A 26067-nucleotide genomic window follows, 5' to 3' on the forward strand; every position below is an offset into this window, starting at 1 on the left:
CCAAAGGGACAGTGGAGTTGAATACTGTCTGCAAACTTGTGAAAGAAACAATTGAGGGATAAAATTGGGCCTAGCCTGATGGACCATAGTAGACTTTTCTAGTCTTGTACATTCCAATGGTACACGATTGCAGTTATTTATATAATAATATACAAGGGAGGCAGGAAGCGACATCATGATAATTATCATTTTGACAGATGACAAAGTCAAGTGACAACCAACAGACACAATACTCTATTTGTTTTGCTACATGTGGAAATCTCGCTCTAGCTGTAGTCACCCTACTTCAGAAGAGATATACAGAAGCACCAAAAGGATTTGGACAAAAACAACAGCTATGATTCCAGATCTTTGCTCACTGAGCTAAGGAAGTTAAATCTATCCTCATTGGAAAATAGATTAAAGGGGGAGTAAGGTCTGAGTTTTGGAAATAATGAAGACAATCAGTGATATGGATATAGAAAGTTAGATTGTGCAAAACCAAGATAGGAAAACCAGAAGCTAAAAAGCTACAAGCTGAACTTCACGCTTATATGTGGAATAGACTGCCGTCCAGTAAAGTGAGTACTGATTTTAAAATGTTCAAAAGGGAATCGGACCAGGTTCTGATTGGGCAAAGAGTAAAGTGTGTTTAGATTCGGAAAAATTGTGAAAATTAATGACTCAGACTTTGAAACCCTTTTCTTATTTCTGCATTTGTTCTTTTGCTAAAGCAAAACGGTACCAACGTGGTTTAAAGAACAAGATACACCTCATCCAGTTCATCACTGCAATTCAATTATGGGATTTAGCATCCAGATATGGCAGTAATTATTTGGTTAAGTATGAATTTCCATGGAAAGTATTTTTTAAACTTCAGTGTTACATATTATGATCAGAAGTTGATCAGGATAGCAGAAAGAACATCAACCTGAAAATCAACTGATGACACAACAGCCTAGATTTTCTGAAATGGGCAATAATTGGGTTAAATCTGGATCCATTACACCAGACCTCCACTCATTATGTCACAAACAACTTCCAATGGGCAGGGAATGCCAGTGTAACTAGCGCTCATCTCAAAAAGACAAGGGGCGGACGCAGAATCTTGTTTAAATATTAATTTACGGGAGGTTTGGTCAAGCCATCTCCCAAGGACATTTGAGGTGATTTTTATCTTGCCAATGCACTGATTCTTGGCATGAATGGGGCAATAGCAGACAGTTTTTTTTAAAGAGTTCACACAGCGCTAGAGGCCTGCCTGGTTTAATCTTTGAGTGAGCTTCAAAATAGGCGCCCAGTGCTCCCATTTCAAACTAGCAGGAGCTTAATATCAATATGCAAATTGAGGTCCTGCACTGGTTTAAGGTCCCAAATGCCATTTTAGTTGACATCAGTATTGCTATTGACAGTTCTACAACCTGCCCACAAACCATGGGTTGTACAAATTGGGAAGGTGCCATTTTCAGTGATATTGAAAGGGATCCTCAAGTGTTCTAAGGTAATTACTGGAAAGGTTTTTCAGACTTTTGGCTTGTGAAACATTGTGGGTTTTGGATACTTTTAAATTTTGCAACTGCTGGTACTGTCTCTGCACTGTTGACAACTGGTACGGGGCTTCTGGAAACCCACTTTTAGCTTAATGGAGGTCCTGCTTGGAATTCCACTGGGTTTGGAAAGAGGAGGAGCACCCAGAGCTGAACCTGCAGGGAGAGCAAGCAGAAGGAGAGCTTGAAGAAACCCCTACTTTCCTAGACTTTTCAGATCCAGGACTTCAAACCTGCAGAACTCAGAGGAACTCTGCATAAGGAAGCTACACTTCTCTGGGCAGGCAGTGACCAAGTTGTGTCACCTCCTGCAGGAAGACCTGAAGACAACTGCCATAGCTATCACAGCTTTGCCTATGGCAGTCGAGTCTTTGCTACCCAGAACCTTTTTGCCCCTAGCTTCCTCCAGGCTGCAGCACACACACACACACACACACACACACACACACACATTTTATCTCCAGAAACTAAACATTACAAACAAACAGATTATGCATTCAAACAAAGACATCATTTCAGGACCATTGTCTATTTGTATCACATGGAAATTAAAAATGTTATGTAAAAACATATTGTTTTTGTCTGTATTTTCATTCATTTCTTGCAGCAACTAATAAAAGCACGCAAGATTGTTTTAATATATTCTGGGACATCTGAATTGTTTTACAATTTCCATATTGGGACTGTGATCTAGGTCTGACAGCTGTGGAGCCACAATGGCTGCCTTGTGCTCCTGACCTTTATATGCGAGCTAAGAACAAAATAATTCAAAGCAGGGCAAACAATTTAAAGTTTTGGCTTTCTTTTTGTCCAAATGACAAAAATATTGCATCTAAAATAGGTAATATTTGAATTGGCAGTGTTCCTGTTGATTTAAATAGCCTGAAGCGAACTTCAGAAGGGAAATATTGGTCTGGTGACTGAAACGAGGATCATATAGATGGAAATGGCTGAAGTAAGGAACAGAGGTTGAGGATAATCTTTTGTGGTTTCCACTGTTTTAACCAAAAAAAGTGTTTGTTGCTATTTTGGCCTTTATTTCCTTGTTGGGGGAAATATTATTTGTATACACTGCAAAACCTGCATTTAAAAAAAATCTTAGTTTTTAACCCCTTTAGGTTGAATAAATCTTTTACAGCAATAAAAATAACCAGGCAGAAAAGAAGGTCATGGATGTTTGCTCTCCCAGGCACCATGGTGCAAGACTGCTAATTAGAGCCAAGGGATTGGTTAGATTGTCACACAGGAGGAAGTAGAGGAAATCACAATGTTGTACATTGTTTATACTATTTGCATGCAGTGTAATTCATTTTATTCTATGTATGTGTCATTAATTTTTGGCGCTCTTAAATTCCATTCAAAGTTGCAGCTAAGGTGTTACCAACAATAATACACCAGTAAAACAGAGTATCTTGCCAGTGGTTGTGCTTTCCCAGTATTCATTCAAACATGCAGAAAGTTGTCGTAACGGATTCATACCTATAACATTTCTGAGTCATGGGCTTTTTGACGGGCAGATGAGAACTGCCATAACACACTAACTGGTAGGATAAGAACATAAGACAGTAAGGAACAAGAAGACCGTAGTGACTCAATCTGGTGAGATGTTGATATTTATATCCATTAAATATAATTAGTGTTCAATATTAGTATGTGATGAACACGCAGTATATTAATAAGTATTTATTTAAACAATAATCGACTAATTTTGCACTTGATTAATTGATACTTGAAAGCTTTTTTACATTTTAATGTTAAACCACATTTAGTCACTGTCACATTTCAGGGTTCAGAATAAATAATATCTAAAGCACTAGAAATCAAGTATCTGTAATTATATCAGATGTCTAATAATACTAAAAGATTAAAAGAAAGATTTATTAGTTGGATAAAGAAAAACACAATGCTCTGTTAAACTCTGTTAAAATACTGTACTAATAAAATTTAATGCAGTTGAAACCACAAACCAAAACCTCCATTCCTATATTAGCTGTAAATTTTGTGTCACTTTAATAACATGCAGGTTAGATTTTCCTCTTGCTTCTTGTATAGATTCTTTACCTGCCAGGATGATATTATGGTAATGTTATTAAGGTGTTTCAAATGCTTAGCTTTTGTAATTGAGCATTTAAACACACTGGCCTAGAATTTCCCGAAAACTTGCATCATAGTAATGGTGCATCTGTGGTGTATGCATTATTATAGTGTAGAAGTTGCAGGAAATTTTGATGTAAGTGACTCATGCCATTACTTATGCCATTCCATCATTTCTTGGAAGTTTTGCACTGCAACCCTTGCCGCAAACTGTGAGATTGAATTAGCATAGCTCTGCCTCCCATTAACGTCAATGGCGATTGCCAGTTTCCTGAATTAGCATCACTTTGATCGCCGCTGCTACTTGAAATTTTAAATAATGACATTAACTGGCATTTTAACAGTTCGTTGTTGCATCGCTATTTGCTTTAAAGAGAAAGAAATGTGCATGCGATATTAATTAAGTGTCCAAAAGTATTTTATTGCAAGTTTTTGTGTTTCTGTTTGAAATATCGATTTGAACGCAGCAATTATAAAGAGAAGCCTGCACAATATATTGGATCATCAATGTCGTCTGTATTTTTTTGGCACATTCGCATTGTCAATTTCACTTTAGTTTCATAAATTAACTGGAACTTCAAATCTATTAGTAACTTTATTACTTTAATAGCAAGTACTTTTAATGGAGAACAAAATACTGTGAGGAAGTGTGGGTTTCAAAACATTGTCATTACATAAATGTTAATAACAACACAGCTCTAAAATCCAAGGGTGACCTTTGTACCTGATTTTACTCCAACTTAAATTTAATTTTCAATACCAGTGATATCACCGGAATTGATTGGGTGGGAATCTCATTTCATTTTGAGTAAATTTATGTTGTTGTCTTGATGTAAGGTGTAGAACGGTATCTCCCTGCCTTCTCTGTGGCAATTGCAGTGCTAAAGCAACAGCAAGGAGATACACAACGACCCTTATCAAATCTGACCCTCCCCAAAGAGCCAATACTGTTATAATGAAATGAGTAAGTATTGTCAGTGTATTGTATGATTCAGGGATCAAACTCCTGAAGGATGGCGAGAAAAGCTATTTGAAATTAGGCAATGAGCCCTGACTCTTATTTAACACTAAAAGGCCTGGTTGATCATTGCAAGTTAAGTGTTGTGTTGAAAGTAAAACAGGTTGGGAAGGACTGCAGATAACATCTCAGTGATGTTTTTTTTAAAAGAAAGAATATTGCATAATACAAAAGGGTTCAAAAAGTAATGGAATCTGAGATTGTTTCCAGTGTATTCATAAAGTGGAGGAGGGTACTTCTAGTCTATATCACAAGTGTCATGATGACACAGATAATGAATGTAGGAGGGACTTACAGCATTCAAAGGGATCTGTGCTAATTAAATTTATAGGCTAAAGAACAGCAATTGATTTTAATGGAAAGGAAAAATTGGGCGGGTTGTAGAACGGGTGGCCGATCCACTTACAACCCTGCCAAGGTTGAATTTTACCCCCACTATTTTAAACTTCATTGGCAGTCATATTTGCGATATTTTATACTAGTTTGGCTACCTTACCTTCACTGGTGAATTTGAGAGGGTTCAAAGAAAAATTGACAAAAGTAATTCTGAGGCATTAAGTTCTAAGTTAAGAAGAGAGGCTCGCAAACTGATTATATTTTCAGTGGAGAAAAGAAAGTTGAGAGAAGACAAAATCCAGGTCTTTTAAAAGCTGAAAGGCATGGATAATGTGGATGGAACCAGCTTTTAACATGTACCTCACTGTGGATGAATTATTTTATCCAGATGGTGATTGGACCTTAGATTGACTAGTTTGTATTTATGATGCAACCATATAAATGTTGAGTTCTGGCAGATAACGAGCTGAAAAAAAGTTCTGGGATGTGCTTGCCACTTCGAGAGGCCAGTTTTCCCAAACTTCAAAATGGATGGTGAGACCAAGGGGTAAAGAAAATAAACTAAGTAAATTGTTTGTAAGTTTAAGCAAAATTCGAAAGAATATTTGGAATAATTAGAATAGAGTATTTAATTTTGAAATTAGGTAATCAAATTAAAATAATAAAGGTAGGAGAGATTAGGAGAAGGGCAGAGAACTGAAAATAAATGAAGAGGGCTCTCATAGTAGGTACAGCACAAGAGGAGGCCATTTGGTCCATCGTGCCTGTGCCGGCTCTTTGAAAGAGCTATCCAATTAGTCCCATTCTCTGCTCTTTCCCCATAGCCCTGTAAATGTTTTTCCTTCAAGTATTTATCTAATTCCCTTTTGAAAGTTACTATTGAATCTGCTTCCACCACCCTTTCAGGTAGTGCATTCCAGATCATTACAACTCGCTGGGTAAAAAAAATGTTGCCTCTGGCTCTTTTGGCTATCACCGTAAATCTGTGTCCTCTATTTACTGACCCCTCTGCCACTGGAAACAATTTCTCCTTATTTACTCTGTCAAAACCGTTCATGATTTTGAACACCTCTATCAAATCTCCCCTTAACCTTCTCTGTTCTAAAGGAGAACAACCCCAACTTCCCCAGTCTCCATATAACTGAAGTCCTTCATCCCTGGTACCATTCTAGTAAATCTCTTCTGCACCCTCTCTAAGGCCTTGACATCCATCCTAAAGTGTGGTGCCCAGAATTGAACTCAGTACTCCAGCTGAGGCCTAACCAGTGTTTTTTAAAGGTTTAGCATAACTTTCTTGCTTTTGTATTCTATGCCTCTGTTAGTAAAGCCAGGATCCCATATGCTTTTTAACACCCTTCTCAACCTGTCCTGCCACCTTCAAAGATTTGTGTATGTGCACCCCCAGGTCTCTCTGTTCTTGCACCTCCTTTAAAATTGTACCATTTAGTTTATATTACCTCTCTTCATTCTTCCTACCAAAATGCATCACTTCACACTTCTCTGCATTAAATTTCATTTGCCATGTGTCTGCCCATTTCACCAGTCTATGTCCTCCTGAAGTCTGTTACTATCCTCCACGCTGTTTACTACATTTCCTAGTTTTGTTTCATTGCAAACTTTGAAATTATACCCTCTATACCCAAGTCCAGGTCATTAATATATATCAAAAAGAGCAATGGTCCTAATACTGACCCCTGGGAAACACCACTGTATAATACCCTGCAGTCTGAAAAACAGCCGTTCACCACTGTTCTCTGCTTTCTGTCCCCTTGCCAATTTTGTATCCACACTGCCACTGTCCCTTTAATCCCATGGGCTTTAATTTTGCTAACAAGTCTATTATGTGGTACTTTATCAAATGCCTTTTGAAAGTCCATATAAACATCAACTGCACTACCCTCATCAACCCTCTCCGTTACTTCATCAAAGAACTCAGTCAAGTTAGTCAAACATGATTTTCCTTTAACAAATCCGTGCTGACGTTCATTTATTAGCACATACTTTTCCTAGTGCCAATTAATTTTCTCCTGGGTTATTGTCTCTAAAAATTTTCCCACCACCGATGTTAAGCTGACTGGCCTGTAATTGCTGGGTTTATCCCTCTGCCCTTTTTTGAACAGAGGTGTAACATTTGCAATTCTCCAGTCCGCCGGCACCATCCCCATATCTAAGGAGGATTGGAAGATTGTGGCCAGAGCCTCCGCAATTTCCATCCTTACTTCCCTAATTAACTTAGAATGCATCCCATCTGGACCGGGTGACTTTTCTACTTTGAGTATTGCCAATCTTTTAAATACCTCCTCTTTATCTATTTTTATCCTATTTTATCACTATTACCTCCTCCTTTACTGCTACAAAGACAGCATTCTCTTCTCTAATGAAGACGGATGCGAAATATGCATTTAGTGCCTCAGCCATGCCCTCGCCCTCCATGAGAAAATCTCCTTATTTATCCCCAATCGATCCCACCCTTCCTTTCACTACCCTTTTATTATTTATATGTTTATAAAAGATTTTTGGGTTCCCTTTTATGTTAGCTGCTAATGTATTCTCATGCCCTCTCTCTTTGCCCCTCATCCCCTTTTTTAGATCTCCTCTCTACTTTCTGTACAAACGCCTTTTGAAAGTTCATGTACACAACATCAACTACACTACCCTCATCAACCCTCTCCGTTACTTCATCAAAGAACTCAATCAAGTTAGTCTACAGTATTATGAACCTTACATTCATCAAAAGCCTCCTTTTTCATGTTTCATTGTAACCTCTTGAGTCATCCAGGGAGCTCTAGCTTTGGATGCCCTCCCTTTCCCCCTCGTAGGACTGTGTCTACTCTGTACCTGAGCCAACTCCTCCTTAAAGCCCTCCCATTGTTCAATTACTGTTTTGCCTACCAGTTTTTGATTCCAATCCAACTGGGCAATATCCCTTTTTAACTCGCTGAAATTTGCCACCCTCCAGATAAGCATTTTCACATTTGATTGTTCCTTGTCCTTTTCCATAACTATTCTAAACCTAATATTATGATCACTGTTCCCCAAATGCTCCCCCACTGAAACATGTTCCACCTGCCCCACTTCATTCCCCAGAACTAGATCCAGCGCTGTTTCCTTCCAGGTTGGGCTGAGAAATACACTATTCCAGAAAGTTCTCTTGAACACATTTCAGGAATTCCTTCCCCTCTTTGCCTTTTACATTGTTACTGTCCCAGTCTATATTGGGATAATTGAAGTCCCCCATTACCACTACTCTAGTTCTTGCATCTTTCTGTAATTTCCCTGCAAATTTGCTAGTCTAGATCCTTCCTACTAGTTGGTGGCCAAAAGAATACACCCAGTGGTGTAATGGTGCCTGTATTGTTTCTTAACTCTAACCAAATAGATTCTGTCTTTGACCCCTCAACTACATCATCCCTTTCCAGTGCTATAATAGTTTCTTTAGTCAACACTGCCACCCCCCCCTTTCATTCCTTCCCTATGTTTCCTGAATACTTTGTAGTCAAGAATATTAAGTACGCAGTCCTCCCCTTCTTTGGGCCAGGTCTCTGTTATTGCCACTATATCATAGTCGCATGTGGTAACTTGAGCCTGCAGCTCAACAACCTTACTTACCATGCTACATACATTTATGCACATGCACTCCAATCTCATCTTAGACTGCCTCACATTTGCCCCCTGTCTGATCCCTCCTATTTCTGAACTATTCACTCTAGTGCTACTTGTCCCTCCCAGTCCTTTGTGCATCTCGTTTCTCCCCTCTAATGTTTCATCCTGGTGCTCACCCACACTGTCAAATTAGTTTAAACCCTCCCCCACAGCACTAGTTAACCTCCCCAAGAGGACATTGGTCCCAGCTCTGTTGAGGTGCAACCTGTCCATCTTGAACAGATCCCTCCTGCCCCAGAACTGATCCCAATGCCCCAGGAATCTGAAGCCCTCCCTCCTGCACCTTTGCTCCAGTCACACAATAACCTGTCTTATCCTACTATTCCTGCACTCTCTAGCGCATGGCACTGGGAGTAATCCAGAGATTACTACCATTTGAGGTCCTGCCCCCCTCAAAATTTTCTGCACCCTCTCAGTGATGCTACCAGGGAGGCAACACATCATGCGGAACTCAAGTCGGCGGTTGCAGAAACGCCTGTCTATTCCCCTGACTATCGAATCCCCTGTAACAATAGCATTTCTTTTGCCCCCCATGCAGCCGAGTCTCCCACCCTGTCATGGGTTGCTCCTGACTGCACTCTCCCGAGGTGTCAACCCCCTCACTGATATTCAACACTGAATACCGATTTGTGAGTGCCACACTCCCAGGGGACTTCTGCACTGCTTGCTTGTTCCTCCTAGTCTGTCTGGTGGTCACCCACTCCCTCTCCGCCTGAACTCTCTAGCTGTGGGGTGACCACCTCCTGAAACGTGCTAGCCACAAAACTCTCAGCTTCCCACATGCATTATCGTGACGCCAGCCACCCCATAAGCTCAGAAACTCCAAGCTCGAACTCAAGCAGTTGGCGGCACTTTCCTGCACATGTGGTTTTTCAGGACACACAAAATGTTCTGGAGTTCCCACATGGCACAGGATGTGTATGCGACAGGCCTCAGCTGTCCTGTCATGTTTGCTAACAGTTATTTAAACTGTTTATTTAGCTTTAAAGCACTTTACTGTTTATCTGACGCTAAAACACTAACCACTAAAAAACACTAACCAATGATCTAAATGCTTCCTCTTGCCTAGTTTTGATTCCTTGTGTGGCTTCTGCATGAGGAATCAAAGTGTTTAATTTTTTTGTAAATGTGTTTAAGCATTTATTTTAGTTGTATTGAATTAATGTTACAATAATAAAACTACTCCTGACGTTTGACCAGCATTATTACAGTAACACTATATTTGTATGTGAACTAAATCTTTCAGTAAAAGTGCCTGGCTCAGGGAGATCTGAGTTCCTGTGTACCTCTTAGCATTCTAACTGTGATTGAAGAACTACAGGGCACAAGTACAAAATTGATGAGCCTCAAATGAGACTATAGCTTGGACTTTTTTTCCCCCAAAGAGTGGAATAGAGTGTATGAAAGCAGGACTCCCATCTAAAAGAATTAATCCTGTCTTGATTGGCTCAGTGAAAAAGAAGCTGGATGTGCACCTAGTTAATAATAAGGTTAGTGGGTTACAAGAATAGGTATGAGCATAGATAATAGAATATTCTTTGGACTACTAGCTGGGATAATGGAAATGTAATCTATGTGATGCAATTGGTCAGATTGAATAATACAGATTATTCATTAAATTACCTTGGAGGTTCACAACAACATTTTACAGAGCTTTATCATCTTGGACGTTTCACCTGTGATCAAATGACCTCACTGATAATGTAAATTGTATGTATTATTTTGGAACGAATGAGCTTAATGGCCCAAATTGCCTTTTTGAATCCCATACTTGGCGTTATTATACATTCACATTTTTTAAGCAAAGTAATAGGTATTCCTAGGATTAGTGGAAGGAGGTTACAGGATGAAGGATAAAAATGAATTTGAAAACCTACAGGTGGATTTTAATTAATGGGTGACCTGTGAGCAGAGCAGGCAGGCCAGCTGCCCAACCCCTCACGTGGGAGGCCTAGTCGATTTCGAGGGCCGGACCTCATTCACATACGTGTGGTGTGCTGCAATGCTCCGGGCTGGGCAGTATCGGGCGGCCCAGAAGATGACCCAGCTGGGAAAAGCTTAGGTCGGGCGGGGGGGGGTAGTTGTGTAATGATCGTGGAGAGGAGGGGAGTCCCAGGCGGCAGTGGCCACATTGTTCTTGTGGAGCCTGGAGGAGAAGCTCCTGCTCCTCTTGGCCTCACAAAAGTAATTTTAACACTTACCTTTTTGGGCCACTTCTGCTGTACTGCCAGGTTTTACTGAGCGGAGCATCTATGGCAGACACTCCACACAGTAGCCATTAAAATGGCATTGAGGACCTATGTACGACATAGGACCCCAATTTCATGAATTTGTGTGGCTTCCATTTAATTCAGGGAGACGCCTCAGCCGTCCATGTAAACACCGGAGAGAATATGGAGGCAGTAGGGAAGTGAGGCAATAAGTTCACCACTAGGATTTTAACTCCACTACTGCCTGGCTTCCGCCGGGCGGAGGGAGTTAACATCAGCCCTCTAGACTCTCTTTAAGGAAAAATATCTTAAATACTTCAAATCAAATGTTATATTAAATCATGCTATATGCATTGAATTGCATATACTTCAATGGGAATTGTTTTACTATTACTAAATAAACAATCTGTGTTATTGTGTTAACAGAAGTGTCCATTGTGGAACGGATACACAGTGCAAGAGGTGCTATAAAGATATTTTATTTGTTGCTACAATATGAAATTAAACAAGGCCAAATGAACACATATCAGAAATTAAACATTTTACCAGCAAATGTTTGTGCTGCCACCACTTTATTCAGCTTTGGAGCTCAGAATACCGGTCACATTGAGCACTTATATTTAAAGATTATTTCCCCAACTCAGATCGTTGAGTGAAAGGAGAACTGTCTGAAAAAGGTATGGATGTCTTATGGGACCCCGTCCCATCAAAAATAGGGATCATTACTCTTTGTTTTTTTCTTCTGTAAACATTGTAAATCATAGCAGAACACCAACATAGAGCACATGCAAAGTGGCATTATCAGCTACATCCAGGCCAATGGCTATTCAATACCATAAAAAAATGCAAAATACTATTGCTGTGCCCCATTAAAACACCTTGGGCCTGATATTACCAGGGCACCGGGTTTGCGGCAGAGGGGCGATTGGGCGCGTGGGTAACGCGCCCGGTGAAATCAGTCTGCCCCGCGCGCAATCGCAGGCTAATTGGATCCACTTACCTCTTGTTCTGGGTTCCCTGCTGCTGAGCTGCGAGTCGGGCAGACTGCGCATGCGCAGAAAGGTCTGTCAGCTGGAGGAGCTCTATTTAAAGGGGCAGTCCTCCACTGACTGATGCTGCAAGAAATAGGAAAAAGTACAGCATGGAGCAGCCTAGAGGGAAGGCTGCTCCCAGGTTTAATGATGCCTCAATCCAGGTATCATTGGATGGGGTGAGGAGGAGGGGGAGGACAAAGATCTTCCCCCCGGCGGGCGGGAGGGAGCGGCCTGCCTCTGCCACCAAGTAGGCCTGGCTCAAGGTGGCAGAGGAGGTCACCTGCACCACCAACATATCGCGCACCTGCATACAGTGCAGGAGGCGCTGCAATGACCTAAGTAGGTCAGCCAAAGTGAGTACACTTACTCATTCCCCTACACTCCGTCTGCCACATTACCGCCCCCAACCCACATCTCCTTCTGCACTGCCAACACTACTCTATCACATAACTCCTCACGCCCACTCAAAGCTCATCCTCATCTTACCTGCACTTACTCACCTCACCAGTACTCATCCCGCCATTACCACTCAACCCAATCTTCATACAATCTCATGGCTCTATCTCATACTCACCCTCTCATGCATCTCTTTCACAGTCAGCCTCACTCAACCTGCCACTGCCTGTGCTGTAGCCACAGGGCATGCATCACATATGTGCAGTAGGAAGCGTAAGGCAAACGTGTCGTGAGCATGAAGGGGATGCATAAGGGTGTTTGAGGGTTTGTCATGGTTTTTACTTCTATTTAATTTCTGATCAACTCACATTACATATTCTATTGGCACCACTACTGCCACGTCTTTGCAAATCTTGTCTGGTTTGTGCAATAATGCCCTTTCCTGAGGATCACTATGAAGACCCACACCTGATGCCACCCATTGTGTCACTGCAGAGTGGGTGTAGGTGTATTTGCAGGGCTCTTTTGTGCAGACGACTGAGAGACGGCGGCGATGTCCCCGGTAGCACGCTGGAAGGATGCGGAGGAGAAGTTGTTGAGGGCAGTGGTGACTTTGACAGCGACAGGTAAAAAGATGGTGCTTGGGCCAGCCGGGAGCAGCTCAGCATGAAGGAGGCTGCAGATGTCCACGACTACATGTCGCGTGACTCTGAGCCTCCGTGTGCACTGCTGCTCAGAGAGGTCCAGGAAGCTGAGCCTCGGTCTGTGGACCCTGTGGCGAGGGTAGCGCCCTCTGCGACGCATCTCTCTCTGCAGTTGCCCTCGTTCCTGCTGTACAGGTGGATGTGTCACAGCACTGTGTTGTGGAGCTCCACGTGTTAGAGGTGGACAGTGTGTCCGGCGAGGCTGGTGATGCTGTTCGCCCTCCGAGGAGGTCATGACTGCAGCTACGGCGGCTCCCATCCGGAAGATGTACGTCTGAGGTGGTCCGCAAGGTAGGTAAATGTGTCTGGACCCCGGGGTAAGTGTGCAAGTTGGTGAATTTGATTGTTGGGAGGAGGGTGGTGGAAGCCAAACTTTGTCCAAAGTGACAGAGTGGCCTCCTGCAATGAGTGAGGGTCTCCCCCGCCCCCCCCCCCCCCACCTGTCAAATGGACCTTTGCAGCTGCCACAGGCTGATGGCTGCAACACGTCCATTTCAACTGGGAGTGTTTCCCCCAGTACAGGAAACAGTCCCCGTTGTTTGCAAAATCCCACCCCATGTAAAATATCTCCTTAATCAGGTCTGTAAACGACCTGAAATACCAAAATAAACAGCTTAAGTGGCACCCCGCCGGCTTTAATTGCCGGCGGGAGTCCCACATGCGGGAGCTGCGCGCGCATGTCAGCGCATCTGTGGGAAACCTGGAAGTGGGTGGGTTGGAGCCGGGCTCCCGACCCGCCCCGGGAATCCCTGATTTTCGGAGCCCCCCCCCGCCAGGAACGCACCCGATTGCGGGTGCTAAAATCAACCCCCTTGTCTGTTCCAGCCCCATCCTAGTAGAGAGGGATGTTATAGTTGCATGAATCTATAACGGATCATCAGAAACATAATGGAACAGAGATAAAGTTCTTCTTATGTTTGGTTTATTCTATGAGGGGGAAGACCTGGTAACTCGTGCATGACAAAGTCACAGGTGACAATGAAGGTCTATTTCATGAATATTCCACTATTTCGGAAGGTTCTGTTTATACAACATATGGTGCGAGGATATGTTTAAATGAAAGTTATTTAAATTTTATTTAGTTTAATGAGGATTTTGACAAGCACAGAAGGTACTTTAATATTTCCTCTTTGTGTCATGTGAGCTGCTTGTCCTTTGTTTTGAGAGGTGACCTTTTATGTTGAAAATTCCCTATAATATTAAGTGCTAATTCACAAGTCTGTTTTAGTCCAAATGCATTTTGCTTTCCCAGTGAATCACTTATTTAGTATGAATTGACAAAAAATGAAAACAAACCTTTAAAAATATTTTCAAATCAATAAATGAACATTGTACAGAGAAAATCCTGAACATCTCTGTTCCATAAAGCTGTGTGCTGCTAACATGAAATAATATGGAAATTCCTCACCCTATATGTATTGTATAAAGATTGCTCTCAGTTTTATTCAGTGTAACAGTACATCAGTGCATATGCAGTCCTGTATATTAGAATGGGACCAGAGCATTGGTAAATATAATGCTCTGTCTGATTCACTAATGTGATACATCTGACTCATCTGAGCTAGTGAATCCTGGTTGAGGATACTCTCAAGATGCTTTGATATGTGAAGGGTGTTGAACAGTCACTCCCTTTGGCATGTCAGTGTGTCGGTGACAGTGGAGAGTTTTTTGGTGCTTTTTTTGATAGTGATGTTGGAATGCTGCAAAAAATCAGAATGTGAACTGATTACATTGCAATAATGATCCCTGACTGTACTGTACTGAGGAATTGAGAGCAGCAAGTCGATTGAAGGAGTTGACCTTTGGTCATGTCCTTCAGATTCAGCAACCTGTCCTCCATTCCCAGTAGAGTACAAGTGGTCATCTGTTATTAATTAAAATGGCTGCTGATTAATTTGCACATCTTGCTATTTGAAAGAAGTAGCCAGAGCTCACACCACTTTCTGAGTACGGTATAGAAAGATCTGAACACAATCATTCAGAAAGAAAACACTTGCACAACTTGCCTGGCCCAATCTGGTGAACAGGAATAAGCTCTGGAATTCTCTCCCTAAACATCTTCGCCTCTCTACCGCTCTCTCCTCTAAGGCACTCCTTAAAACCTACCTCTTTGGCCAAGTTTTTGTCACTTGTCCTAATATAGCCTTATGTGGCTCGGTGTCAAATTTTGTTTGATAACGTTCCTGTGAAACATCTTGGGATGTTTTACTGCGTTAAAGGGGCTGTATAAATGCAAGTTGTTGTTTTGTTTTGCCCCTAATATTTCTTGTAAAATAAAAGCCAATTTAATAATCAGACTACTTATTAACTAATGTACATTGTGATATAGAGAGGTTTCTGTAAAACTGCTTGCATATATATAATACATAGTCATATGTTGAATATCTTTTCAAAAATGTGTGTAATCTAACAAGCTAAAAAAGTAAGATTCTGTACCATTAACATTGTATTGATCTAAATTTCATGCATTTTCAGAAATATATATGGAATACTTAACAATTTACAAATAATGAAAAGGATATGAAATTGATCATTGGAAGATGTAAGATTGTATTTGTGCAAAAACTGAAGCAACTTGTGTATTATTTAAATACTGACACGAAATTATTGAATGATCAATTGTTACTGAAATGTTTGAACTGTTACGATAAATCCATTGTACTGGTTATTAAATGCCGAGGTTGTGGAAGAAAAGATCGAACTGTTCGAAAATTCTATTCATTATTCTGCTCATGATCCAGCCCATTTTCATCATCCTATTACTAAAATAGCTGGGTTTGGGATGTTTTTCTGAGGTGGTTACAAAGATCTGTGTGGACTATAATAATTTTTCTGTTTCAGTTACTGGTAGAACATGATATTGATTATATGTCATTCTTTGAGATTAAATATTTATGGAACATAGGAATAGCATTTTGGCCATTCAACAAAATATTACATTGAAAAATTCCATTTTATTTAGTTGTTTATGAAGATGTTTTGCTATATATTGTGATTTTCTTTATATTTTTATAAGATTTGGAATAACTGTTCACTTCCATTTAGTAGTGAAGAACAAAATATTTATGCAGTATATGAAGAAGTCAGAATAAACTTTTTTTGCTACTTTTTTATGACATCTTTGCTATCTTCATTTACTTCAACAAAGAAGAAAAATACTTTTAATGCACTTTGCAATTGCTAATTTTTATGTAATTTGCTCAGATAACATTGAAAAATTTTGATAAAATAACATGAAGTCATTAATCCTTCATTGTAATGTTGTTACTTTGTAATATCATTTAAATTACATTTCTTGGCAGGCTCTTTTTTCAAAGGAGCCAATAGTATTCTGAATATAAAACCACTGTTAAATGTTTTTATTTGTTTCTCCACAGTCTCTGGATGGATTTGTATTTGCACTAAATCAAGAAGGAAGATTTTTATACATCTCGGAAACTGTCTCCATCTATTTGGGTCTTTCACAGGTAAGTAAGTTTAATTTTTCAGTAATATTTGTTGTGCCATTTCTGTCATGAAAGTGTCCTCAAAACCAGTGCAGCACCACAGTTAATAAGGTTATGGAGTGCACCCACTGCATGGCTGATCGTGTTGGGCATGTGAAAAAAAAATTGAAAATTAAAAACTTTAAATTTAAATACTGGCATCTCTTTTGTGATATAAATCTATATTTAAATGCTAAGCTCTTTCACAGACCCTTTTAATCATTTGTAGAAAAATGAAATCTCCCAAGTCCTGAGCAATTGTCTTATGCACTGTATTAACACACATACAGAAAGGACCCTGCTTATAGTTTGCACCCAAACTTGAGCCACCACCCCCCCCAAAAAAAAATAATGATCAACTCACATATAAGCTGCATCTCCCAACTCAAACCCTGTTTTAAAAATGTGACTTACTTTTTCATACATTTCTTGTTACCGGTCGACTTACTCATTTACTGTATTGTGTATATTTTAGTTGAAGCTGAGTGTTTGTCTTAACAAATTGAAATAATCATCATTGTGATTGAATAATTCTCATTTTAAGTGATATACTGTATAAGGAATCTTAATGGCAGCTATTAGCCATGTGTGTGCTAAATTAATGTGTCTTCTGACTGAAGTTGGAGAAGATTACTAATTGTCTGCTGCGCATGCAAATTTTAAGAAAAAAGTTACAATTGTTGATATCATTAAGCTCAAATCTACAGTTCTTCATCTAGAACAATTGATTGTATTGTGTCAGGAAGTAGCTAATATGTGAAGTAATGTTTGAGGTATTTCACTTAGTAAGAGGGCCAGGAAGTGAATTTTCCATGTAACCAGTTCCTTTTCAATTAATATTGATTTCCATTCTGCAAAGACTACAGAGTAGATATCAGAGGGAAGGATTCCTTTGTTTGATATGTTTCCTAGCTGGCATGCTTGCACCCTGCTTGAGAGGTAGTATTTAGAGGTTGAACTATCAGATTTTCTATTATTATCTGATCCACTGAACAAACAGTTGAATCGATCAGGTAATAATAGCAAACCTGATGCACAAAGTAATTTTTCTTTGTTTTAAAACTTACATTACAGAAAGCTTCAAAGTGAAACAAAATTATTTTTAAATTGTGTCACTTTTTAAAAAAAGATGAATTGAGCACTCAATTAAAAAAGCAGACAAAAGAATTTAATCAAAACACTAACGCATTCAAATGCAAATCTTTATGCAGAGTAATTTCAACACCATTACAGGTATACTGTAACATGAATTTAAATCTGAGATAAAGTAGTTTGGAGTCAGTGGGGGGATTTTGACTCCCAGGCGGTTGGCTGGTTGAATGGGAACGGGTGCAGAAAATTCTCCAGGAAGAAGGGGAGCAGCCAGAAGTCATGATCCATGTTGGATCCAATGACATAGGAAGGTAAAGGGTTGAGATGCTACAGTCAGAGTTTCAAGAGCTAAGGAGGAAGTTAAAGGGCAGGACCTCAAAGGTGGTAAGCTCTAGATTACTCCCAGTGCCACATGCTAGTGAGTATAGGAACAGTCAGATAAAGCAGGTTAATACATGGCTGGAGAAATGGTGCAGAAGGGGAGGGCTTCAGATTCCTGGGGCATTGGAACCAATTCTGGGAATGGAGAGACCTGTGCAAGATGGACGAGTTGCACCTCCATAGGGCTGGGACCAATGTCCTTGCAGGGAAGTTAATTAGTGCTGTGGGGGAGGGTTTAAATTAATTTGGCAGGGGGAGGGGCAATTGGATGAATCATTAGAGAGGAGATACAAGGTGCACAGAGGACTGGGTGGGACAAACAGCATCAGAATAAAGAGTAGTTCAGAAATAGGAGGGATCAGACTGGGGAGAAATGCAAGGCAGACTAAGATCAGTTTGGAGTACATGTGCATAAATGCACGGAGCCTGGTAAATAAGGTTGGTGAGTTGTAGGCGCAAGTAGCCACGTGGGATTATGATCTGGTGGCAGTAACGGAGACCTGGCTCAAACAAAGGGAGGAATGGGCACTTAATATTCCTGGCTACAATGTATTCAAGAGGGGTAGGGAAGGAAAAAAAGATGGGGTTTGGCAGTATTGATCAATGATACAGTTCAGCACTAGAAAGGGATGATGTACTTGAGGTTTCAAAGACAGGATCTGTTTGGTTAGAATTAAGGAACAATAGAGGAGCTATTACGCTACCAAATAGTGGGAATGAGATGGAGGAGCAAATTTGCAGGCAACTTGCAGAAAGATGCAAGAACTTTAGGCTAGTGATAATGGAGCACTTCAATTATCCTAATATAAACTGGGAAATTAACAGGGAGGGGGATACATTCCTGAAATGTCTACAAGAGAACTTTCTTGATCAGTGAGTTTCCAGCCCAACGAGGAAGGAAGCAGTGCTGGATCTAGTTTTGGGGAATGAAGTGGGGAAAATGGAGCATGTTTCACTGGGGGTGTATTTGGGAAACAGTTATCACAATATCATTAGGTTTGGAGTAGTTATGGAAAAGGACAAGGAAAAATCAAATGTGAAAATACTCAACTGGAGGAGGGCTAATTCAATGAGTTGAAAAGGGATCTGGCCCAGGTAGCTTGGAATCAAAGATTGGTAGGTAAAACAGTAAATGAACAATGGGAAGCCTTCAAAGAGGAGATAGTTCAGGTACAGACTAGCCACATTCACACTAGGGGGACTAAAGATACAGAGATTAAATTGAAACAGAAAAAGGTGGCTTATGATAAATGTCAGGTTCATAATTCAGCAGAGAACCAAGCTGAATACAGAAAGTACAGGTGAGAATAAGAGGGGCAAAGGGGATGTATGCGGTAAATTAGCAGGTATCATAAAGGAAACCCAAAAGTCTTTTATGAACATATAAATAGTAAAAGGGTAGCCAAAGGTAGGGTGGGGCTGATTTGGGACCAAAAAGGAGATCATCTTATGGAGGCAGGGCGCATGGCTGTGGTACTAAATGAGTACTTGGCATCTGTCTTCACTAAAGAAGAGGATGCTGCCAATGTCACAGTAATGAAGGATGTAGTAGAGAAATTGGATAGGATAAAAAAGAGGTACTTAAAAGGTTGGCAGTGCTCAAAGTAGAAAAGTCACCGGTCCATCCAGTGCATCCTAGGTTGCTGAGGAAATAAGGGTGGAAATTACGGAGGCTCTGGCCGCCATCTTCCAATCCTCTTTAGATATGGTGGTGGTGCCAGAGGACTGGAGGATTGCAAATGTTACACCCCTGTTTAAAAAAGGGGAGAGGGATAAACCCAGCAACTATGGTCAGCCTTGCGTCGGTGGTGGGGAAACTTTTAGGGACAATAATCCGGGACATTAATTGGCACTTGGAAAAATATGGGTTAATAAATGAAAGCCAGCACGGATTTGTTAAAGGCAAATCATGTTTTACCAACTTGATTGAGTTCTTCGATGAAGTAACGTAGAGGGTTGATGATGGTAGTGCGGTTGACGTGTATATGGACTTTCAAAAGGGGTTTGATTAAAGTACCACATAATAGACTTGTTAGCAAAATTGAAGCCCATGCGATTAAAGGGGCAGTGGCTGTGTGGATACGAAATTGGCTAGGGAACAAAAAGCAGAGAGTAGTGGTGAATGGTTGTTTTTCAGACTGGAGGGAAATGTGCAGTGGTGTCCGCCAGGAGTCTGTGTTGGGACCACTTCTCTTTTTGATATATATTAATGACCTGGACTTGGGTATAGAGGGTATAATTTCAAAGTTTGCAGATGACACAAAACACGGAAATGTAGTAAACAGTGAGGAGAATAGTAACAGACTTCTGGCGGACATAGACAGACTGGTGAAATGGGCAGACACATGGCAGATGAAATTTAACGCAGAGAAATGTGAAGTGATTTATTTTGGTCGGAAGAATGAGGAGAGGCTATGTAAATTAAATGGTACAATTTTAAAGGGGGTGCAGGAACAGAGCCACCTGGAGGTGTACATACACAAATCTTTGAACATGGCAGGACAAGTTGAGAAGGCTGTTAAAAAGGCATACGGGATCCTTGGCTTTATAAATAGAGGCATAGAGTACAAAAGCAAGGAAGTTATGCTAAACCTTTATAAAACACTGGTGTATTGTGGCCAATTCTGTCACCACACTTTAGATAGGATGTCAAGGCCCTAGAAAGGGTGCAGTGGAGATTTACTAGAATGGTACCAGGGATGAAAGACTTAGAGAGAGTAGAGAAACTGGGGTTGTTCTCCTTAGAGCAGAGAAGTTTAAAGTGAGATTTGATAGAGGTGTTCAAAATCATGCAGGGTTTTGATAGAGTCTAAAGAAGGAGAAAATGTTTCCAGTGGCAGAAGGGTCGGGGGGGTTGTTCAGGAGGTCTATTGGGAACGCAGAGGGGTGAGCCCAGGACGGCAGTGATCCAAACTATTTTTATGGGGTCAGGAGGTGCATTCCTGCTCTTTCTGGCCCCACAAAAATATATTTTTTTTACTTCGCTTGAAGAGGCTCCACTTCCGGTCCGACAACTTCTGTTAAGCTGATCATTCATGGCGGACGCTCCATGCAGTAGGCTGTAAAAATGACTATGGGGTCTTAACTACATGTTAGGGCCCTGATTAACATAAATTCATGAGGCTCCTCCCTGAGTTAGACGGGCCCCTCAGCTGCCTGGCTTTAAGACAGCTGGGGCTTGGAAAAATAGTGATAAGGCAACTGCTTTGATTTTAACTCCCATACCGATTGCTAGACGGGCTGAGAGAGTTAAAATCTCCACCAGTATGTTAAGAATGGGCCTTATGAGGGCAGGATTCAAAACAAGCATTGCATTTACACTACAATTTAGTGCTGATGTGAAGCAATTTGGGCTTTGAACCAAGACTAAACTTGCAGTGTAAATTGGTGATCAAAGTGGAGTCAGACCTTCTGGAGGAAGTAGCCTCACATTGTTTCAGCTTGATACCACATGGCGTGTAAATCCAGTGTGGTGTCAAACCTTGTTTACACAGTACTTAGGAGCCTGTTGGACTTCCTGGAAACTTTTAAACCTATCTTACCTCAATTTAAACATTTGAAGAGCATGGACTCACCCTCTCCCCACTCCTTAAGCATTTAAATTTCTAACTGTTGGAAGAGATCTTGATGCATGTGTGAATCCAGGCGAACACAAAGCTCTCTTCTAAATAGGATGACAACAACAACTTGCATTTACATAGCACCTTTAACATAGTAAAATGTCCCAAGGCGCTTTATAGGAGCGTTATCCGACAAAATTTGACACCAAGCCACATAAGGGAATATTGGGACAGGTGATCAAAAGTTCCAGCCAGACAAGAGCCAAGCAAAGGGACCAGGGTTCTACCTGAGTGCAACCTGAACTGCAGTTACCAATTGCCAAGTAGCAGGCCTGTGTCAGGAGCCTTAGGTCCATTCTAATGATCTGAACCTAGGAATGCAGACAGGTTCAAGTCATCTTGAGTGGAGTGCACTTTGGGTGCACTCTGCCTCAATAGTGCCCAGTGTAGGAGAGGGGAGGAAAATCCATCCTATCTTTTATCTCAAAGCCTTCAGAATATTTGCATCACTCTTTGTAGCCAAAAACCTTATTGTCTTAACATAAGACTTAGCATCACCACCTTCTAAAGCCAGTGACTGAATGGAATTCTTAGTAATACCATTTTAGGTCAGGATTATATTAGGAAAAAGAGGGTGGTCAAGAGCAATGTGGGCCCCTTAAAAGCTGATAATGTTGATAACTGTAAATGAAAATAAGGAAATGGTGGAAATGTTAAATAATTACTTTGTGTCAGTATTTACAATAGAGGAACAGGATAGCATGCCGGACAACCCAAGGAAACTAATTTTGAATCAGGGACAGGGACTCACCATAATTAACGTAAGCAAATTAACAGTAATAAAGAAAATAATGGCACCACAGAGTGACAAATCCCCAGGACCAGATGGTTTCCATTCCATGGTTTTAAAGGAAGTAGGTGAGAACATTGCAGAAGCCCCAACTATAATCTTCCAAAGTTCTCTCGATTCAAGAACCGATCGTTTAAGATTGGAAAATTGCATATGTCACTCCGCTATTTAAGAAAGGTGAGAGAGGGAAACCAGGGAATTAGAGACCAGTTAGCTTAACATCTGTTGTTGGGAAATTACTAGAGACTATAAGGATAGGACTGAACACCTTGAAAATTTTCAGCTGATTTGTAAAGGGTAGCTCATGCCTGATGAACCTGATTGAATTTTTTGAAGAGGTGACTAAAATAGTGGACAGGGGAATGTCTATGGATGTTTTTATGGACTTCCAGAAGGCATTCGATAAAGTCCCTCGTAAGAGACTGCTAGCTAAAGTTGAAGCTCGTGGAATTGAGGGCAAATTATTGACCTGGTTAAGAAATTGGCTGAGCAGCAGGAGACAGAGAATAGGGATAATGGGCAGATACTCAAATTGGCTGGATGTGACTACTGTGTTGGGGCCTCAACTATTCACTGTATTTTTTAACGACTTAGATGATGGGATAGAGAACCACATATCCATGATGCCGATGACGCAAACATAGGCAGCATTGTAAGCAGTGTAGGTGGAAGCATAAAATTACAGAGAGATATTGTCGGCAAGTGTGAGGTCATCCACTTTGGACCTAAAAAGGATAGATCAGAGTACTTTATGCAGAATTGGCCATCATCATTAAGATGCCACAGTTTAATAAGAACATAAGAAATAGGAGCAGGAGCAAGAGTAGGCCGTATGGCCCCTTGAGCCTGCACTGCCATTCAATCAGATGATGGCTGATCTTCAATCTCAACTCCACTTTCCTGCCCGATCCCTATATCCCTTGATTCCCCTAGATTCCAAAAATTAATCTATCTCAGCCTTGAATATACTCAACGACTCAGCATCCACAGTCTTCTGGGGTAGAGAATTCCAAAGATTCACAGCCTTCTGAGTGAAGAAATGCCTCCTCATCTCAGTCTTAAATGGCTGACCCCTTATCCTGCGACTATGCCCTCTAATTCTAGACTCTCCGGCCAGGGGAAACAACCTCTCAGCCTCTATCCTGTCAAGCCCCCTCACAATCTTATATGTTTCAATGAGATCACCTCTCATTCTTCTAAAATCCAGAAAGTATAGGCCCATTTTAGTCGACCTCTCCTCATAGGACAACCCTCTCATCCCAGGAATTAATCTAGTGAACCTTCGTTGCACCGCGTCTAAGGCAAGTGTATCCTTCCTTAGATAAGGAGACCAAAACTGTACACAGTACTCCAGGTGAGGTCTCGCCAAAGCCCTGTATAATTGTAGTAAGACTTCCTTTCTCTTGTACTCCAACCCCCTTGCAATAAAGGCCAACATGCCATTTGCTTTCCTAATTGCTTGATGTACCTGCATGCTAACTTTTTGTGTTTCTTGTACCAGGACATCCAAATCTCTCTGGACACCAACATTTAATGGTTTCTCACCATTTAAAAAATATTCTGTTTTTCTAATCTTCCTACCAAAGTGAACAATCTCACATTTCCCCACATTATACTCCATTTGCCACCTTCTTGCCCACTCACTTAACTTGTCTATATCACTTTGCAGACTCTTTCTGTCCTCCTCGAAGCTCTTTCCCACCTAGCTTTGTATTGTCAGCAAACTTGGATACATTACACTCGGTCCCTTCATCCGAGTCATTAAAGTAGATTGTAAATAGTTGAGGCCCAAGCACTGATCCTTGCGGCACCCTACTAGTTACAACCTGCCAATCTGAAAATGACCCATTTATCCCTACTCTCTGTTTTCTGTCCATTAACCAATCCTCTATCCATGCTAATATATTACTCCCAACCCCATGAGCTCTTATCTTGAGTAACAACCTTTTATGTGGCACCTTATTGAATGCCTTTTGAAAATCCAAATATACTACATCCACTGATTCCCCTTTATCCACCCTGCTAGTTACATCCTCAAAAAACTCTAATATTTTTTTATTCGTTCATGGGATGTGGGCATCACTGGCAAGGCCAGCATTTATTGCCCATCCTAATTGCCCTTGAGAAGGTGGTGGTGAGCCACCTTCTTGAACAGCTGCAGTCTGTGTGGTGAAGGTACTCCCACAATGCTGTTAGGTAGGGAGTTCCAGGATTTTGACCCAGCAACGATGAAGGAACGGCAATATATTTTCAAGTCGGGATGAATAAATAAAGCAATAAATTTGTGAAACACAATTTCCCTTTCATAAAACCATGTTGACTCTGCCTAATCATGTTATGATGTTTTAAGTGTCCTGTTACCACTTCCTTAATAATGGATTCCGGCATTTTCCTGACAACTAACGTCAGGCTAACTGGCCTGTAGTTCCCTGTATTGTCTCTCCCTCCTTCCTTTCTTGAATAGCGGGGTAAAATTTGCTACCTTCCAATCCGCTGGGACTGTTCTAGAATCGAGGGAATTTTGGAAGATCATAACCAATGCATCTGCTATCTTTGCAGCCACCTCTTTTAGAACCCTCGGATATAGGTCATCAGGTCCAGAGGATTTATCGACTTTTAGTCCCATTAGTTTCTCCAGTACTTTTCCTCTACTGATAATAATTACTTTACTTCAAATTAGTTTGTGCTGATCTCTGGAGTTTTAATGTTTTCCAGTCTCTTAGGTCATTGCATGTTGGTATTTTTGAAGGTACAGTTGCTGTCTCATTCTAAAGATTTTGAACTTTAAGACCTCTGCAATTTACTAGGACTTCCCTTGTGGCTTATTAACAAAAATGGAGGTTAGGGACCACAGTTATCATGGGATACCATTGAAAAAAATAACCTTTTTGTGGCAGACAAATCTTGGTTCCAGTTTTCAAGTAAAATCCATAAAAGTCAAGCAAGGACGAAAGCAGAATTATACTGTCAGTTGCCCAGAGTTTGTTGGTTGTAATGAAACTGGTTTAAAAAAATCTCCCAATAAGGAATGATTCCTGGCCAAAAGTAAAGCTCAATGGCATTATTTGTAGTTTCAATTTGGATAGTAAAATAGGTTGTCTTCTCCTAGGAAGAAAAAATAAGGTGATGAACATTTATCTGGTTAATTGAATTAAGCTATCTAATGTATTCCCATTTTCTTGCTCTTTTCCCATACCCTATAATGGCCCAGAATTTGCTGGATTGGGGCATCTTGTGGCATGCCCCGTTAGTTTGACTTTTTCCCTCCCCTTCAGCTCTAAAAAATTTTTGCGCCGCAAAAGTGCAATCTGATAACGGCACAGTGAGATCATCAGAACATCTGGGATCTTGGGGAACAACGGGACCAACAGCTTATCTCCTTAAGCAATGAGATTTAAGGATAGAGAAATGACTGAGAAGGAATTAGGGTGAATTAGAGTCAAAATAGGTACAGAAAGCAAAATAAAGATCGGATTCAGAGAGAGAAGAAAGAGACAGAAAGGAAATACTGGCCTTGCCAGTGATGCCCACATCCCATGAACAAATAAAAAAATATTAGAGTTTTTTGTGGATGTAACTAGCAGGGTAGATAAAGGGGAATCAGTGGATGTAGTATATTTGGATTTTCAAAAGGCATTCAATAAGGTGCCACATAAAAGGTTGTTACTCAAGATAAGGGCTCAGGGGGTTGGGAGTAATATATTAGCATGGATAGAGG

The 26067-nt window shown here is 40.8% G+C and overlaps 1 protein-coding gene across 3 annotated transcripts in view; it reads left to right on the plus strand.

Moving 5' to 3' along the window:
* LOC137326390 (neuronal PAS domain-containing protein 3) overlaps positions 1-26067 on the plus strand; it is a 919339-nt gene that overhangs the window by 607907 nt on the left and 285365 nt on the right. For all 3 annotated transcript variants that reach the window (XM_067991429.1, XM_067991431.1, XM_067991432.1), the window contains exon 5: positions 16359-16448. In XM_067991429.1, coding sequence (XP_067847530.1) covers positions 16359-16448 — 90 coding nt within the window. The remainder of the gene's footprint in view (positions 1-16358; positions 16449-26067) is intronic.

This window comes from Heptranchias perlo, chromosome 10 (genome assembly GCF_035084215.1).
Source record: "Heptranchias perlo isolate sHepPer1 chromosome 10, sHepPer1.hap1, whole genome shotgun sequence".
In the NCBI taxonomy this organism is placed as follows: domain Eukaryota; kingdom Metazoa; phylum Chordata; class Chondrichthyes; order Hexanchiformes; family Hexanchidae; genus Heptranchias; species Heptranchias perlo.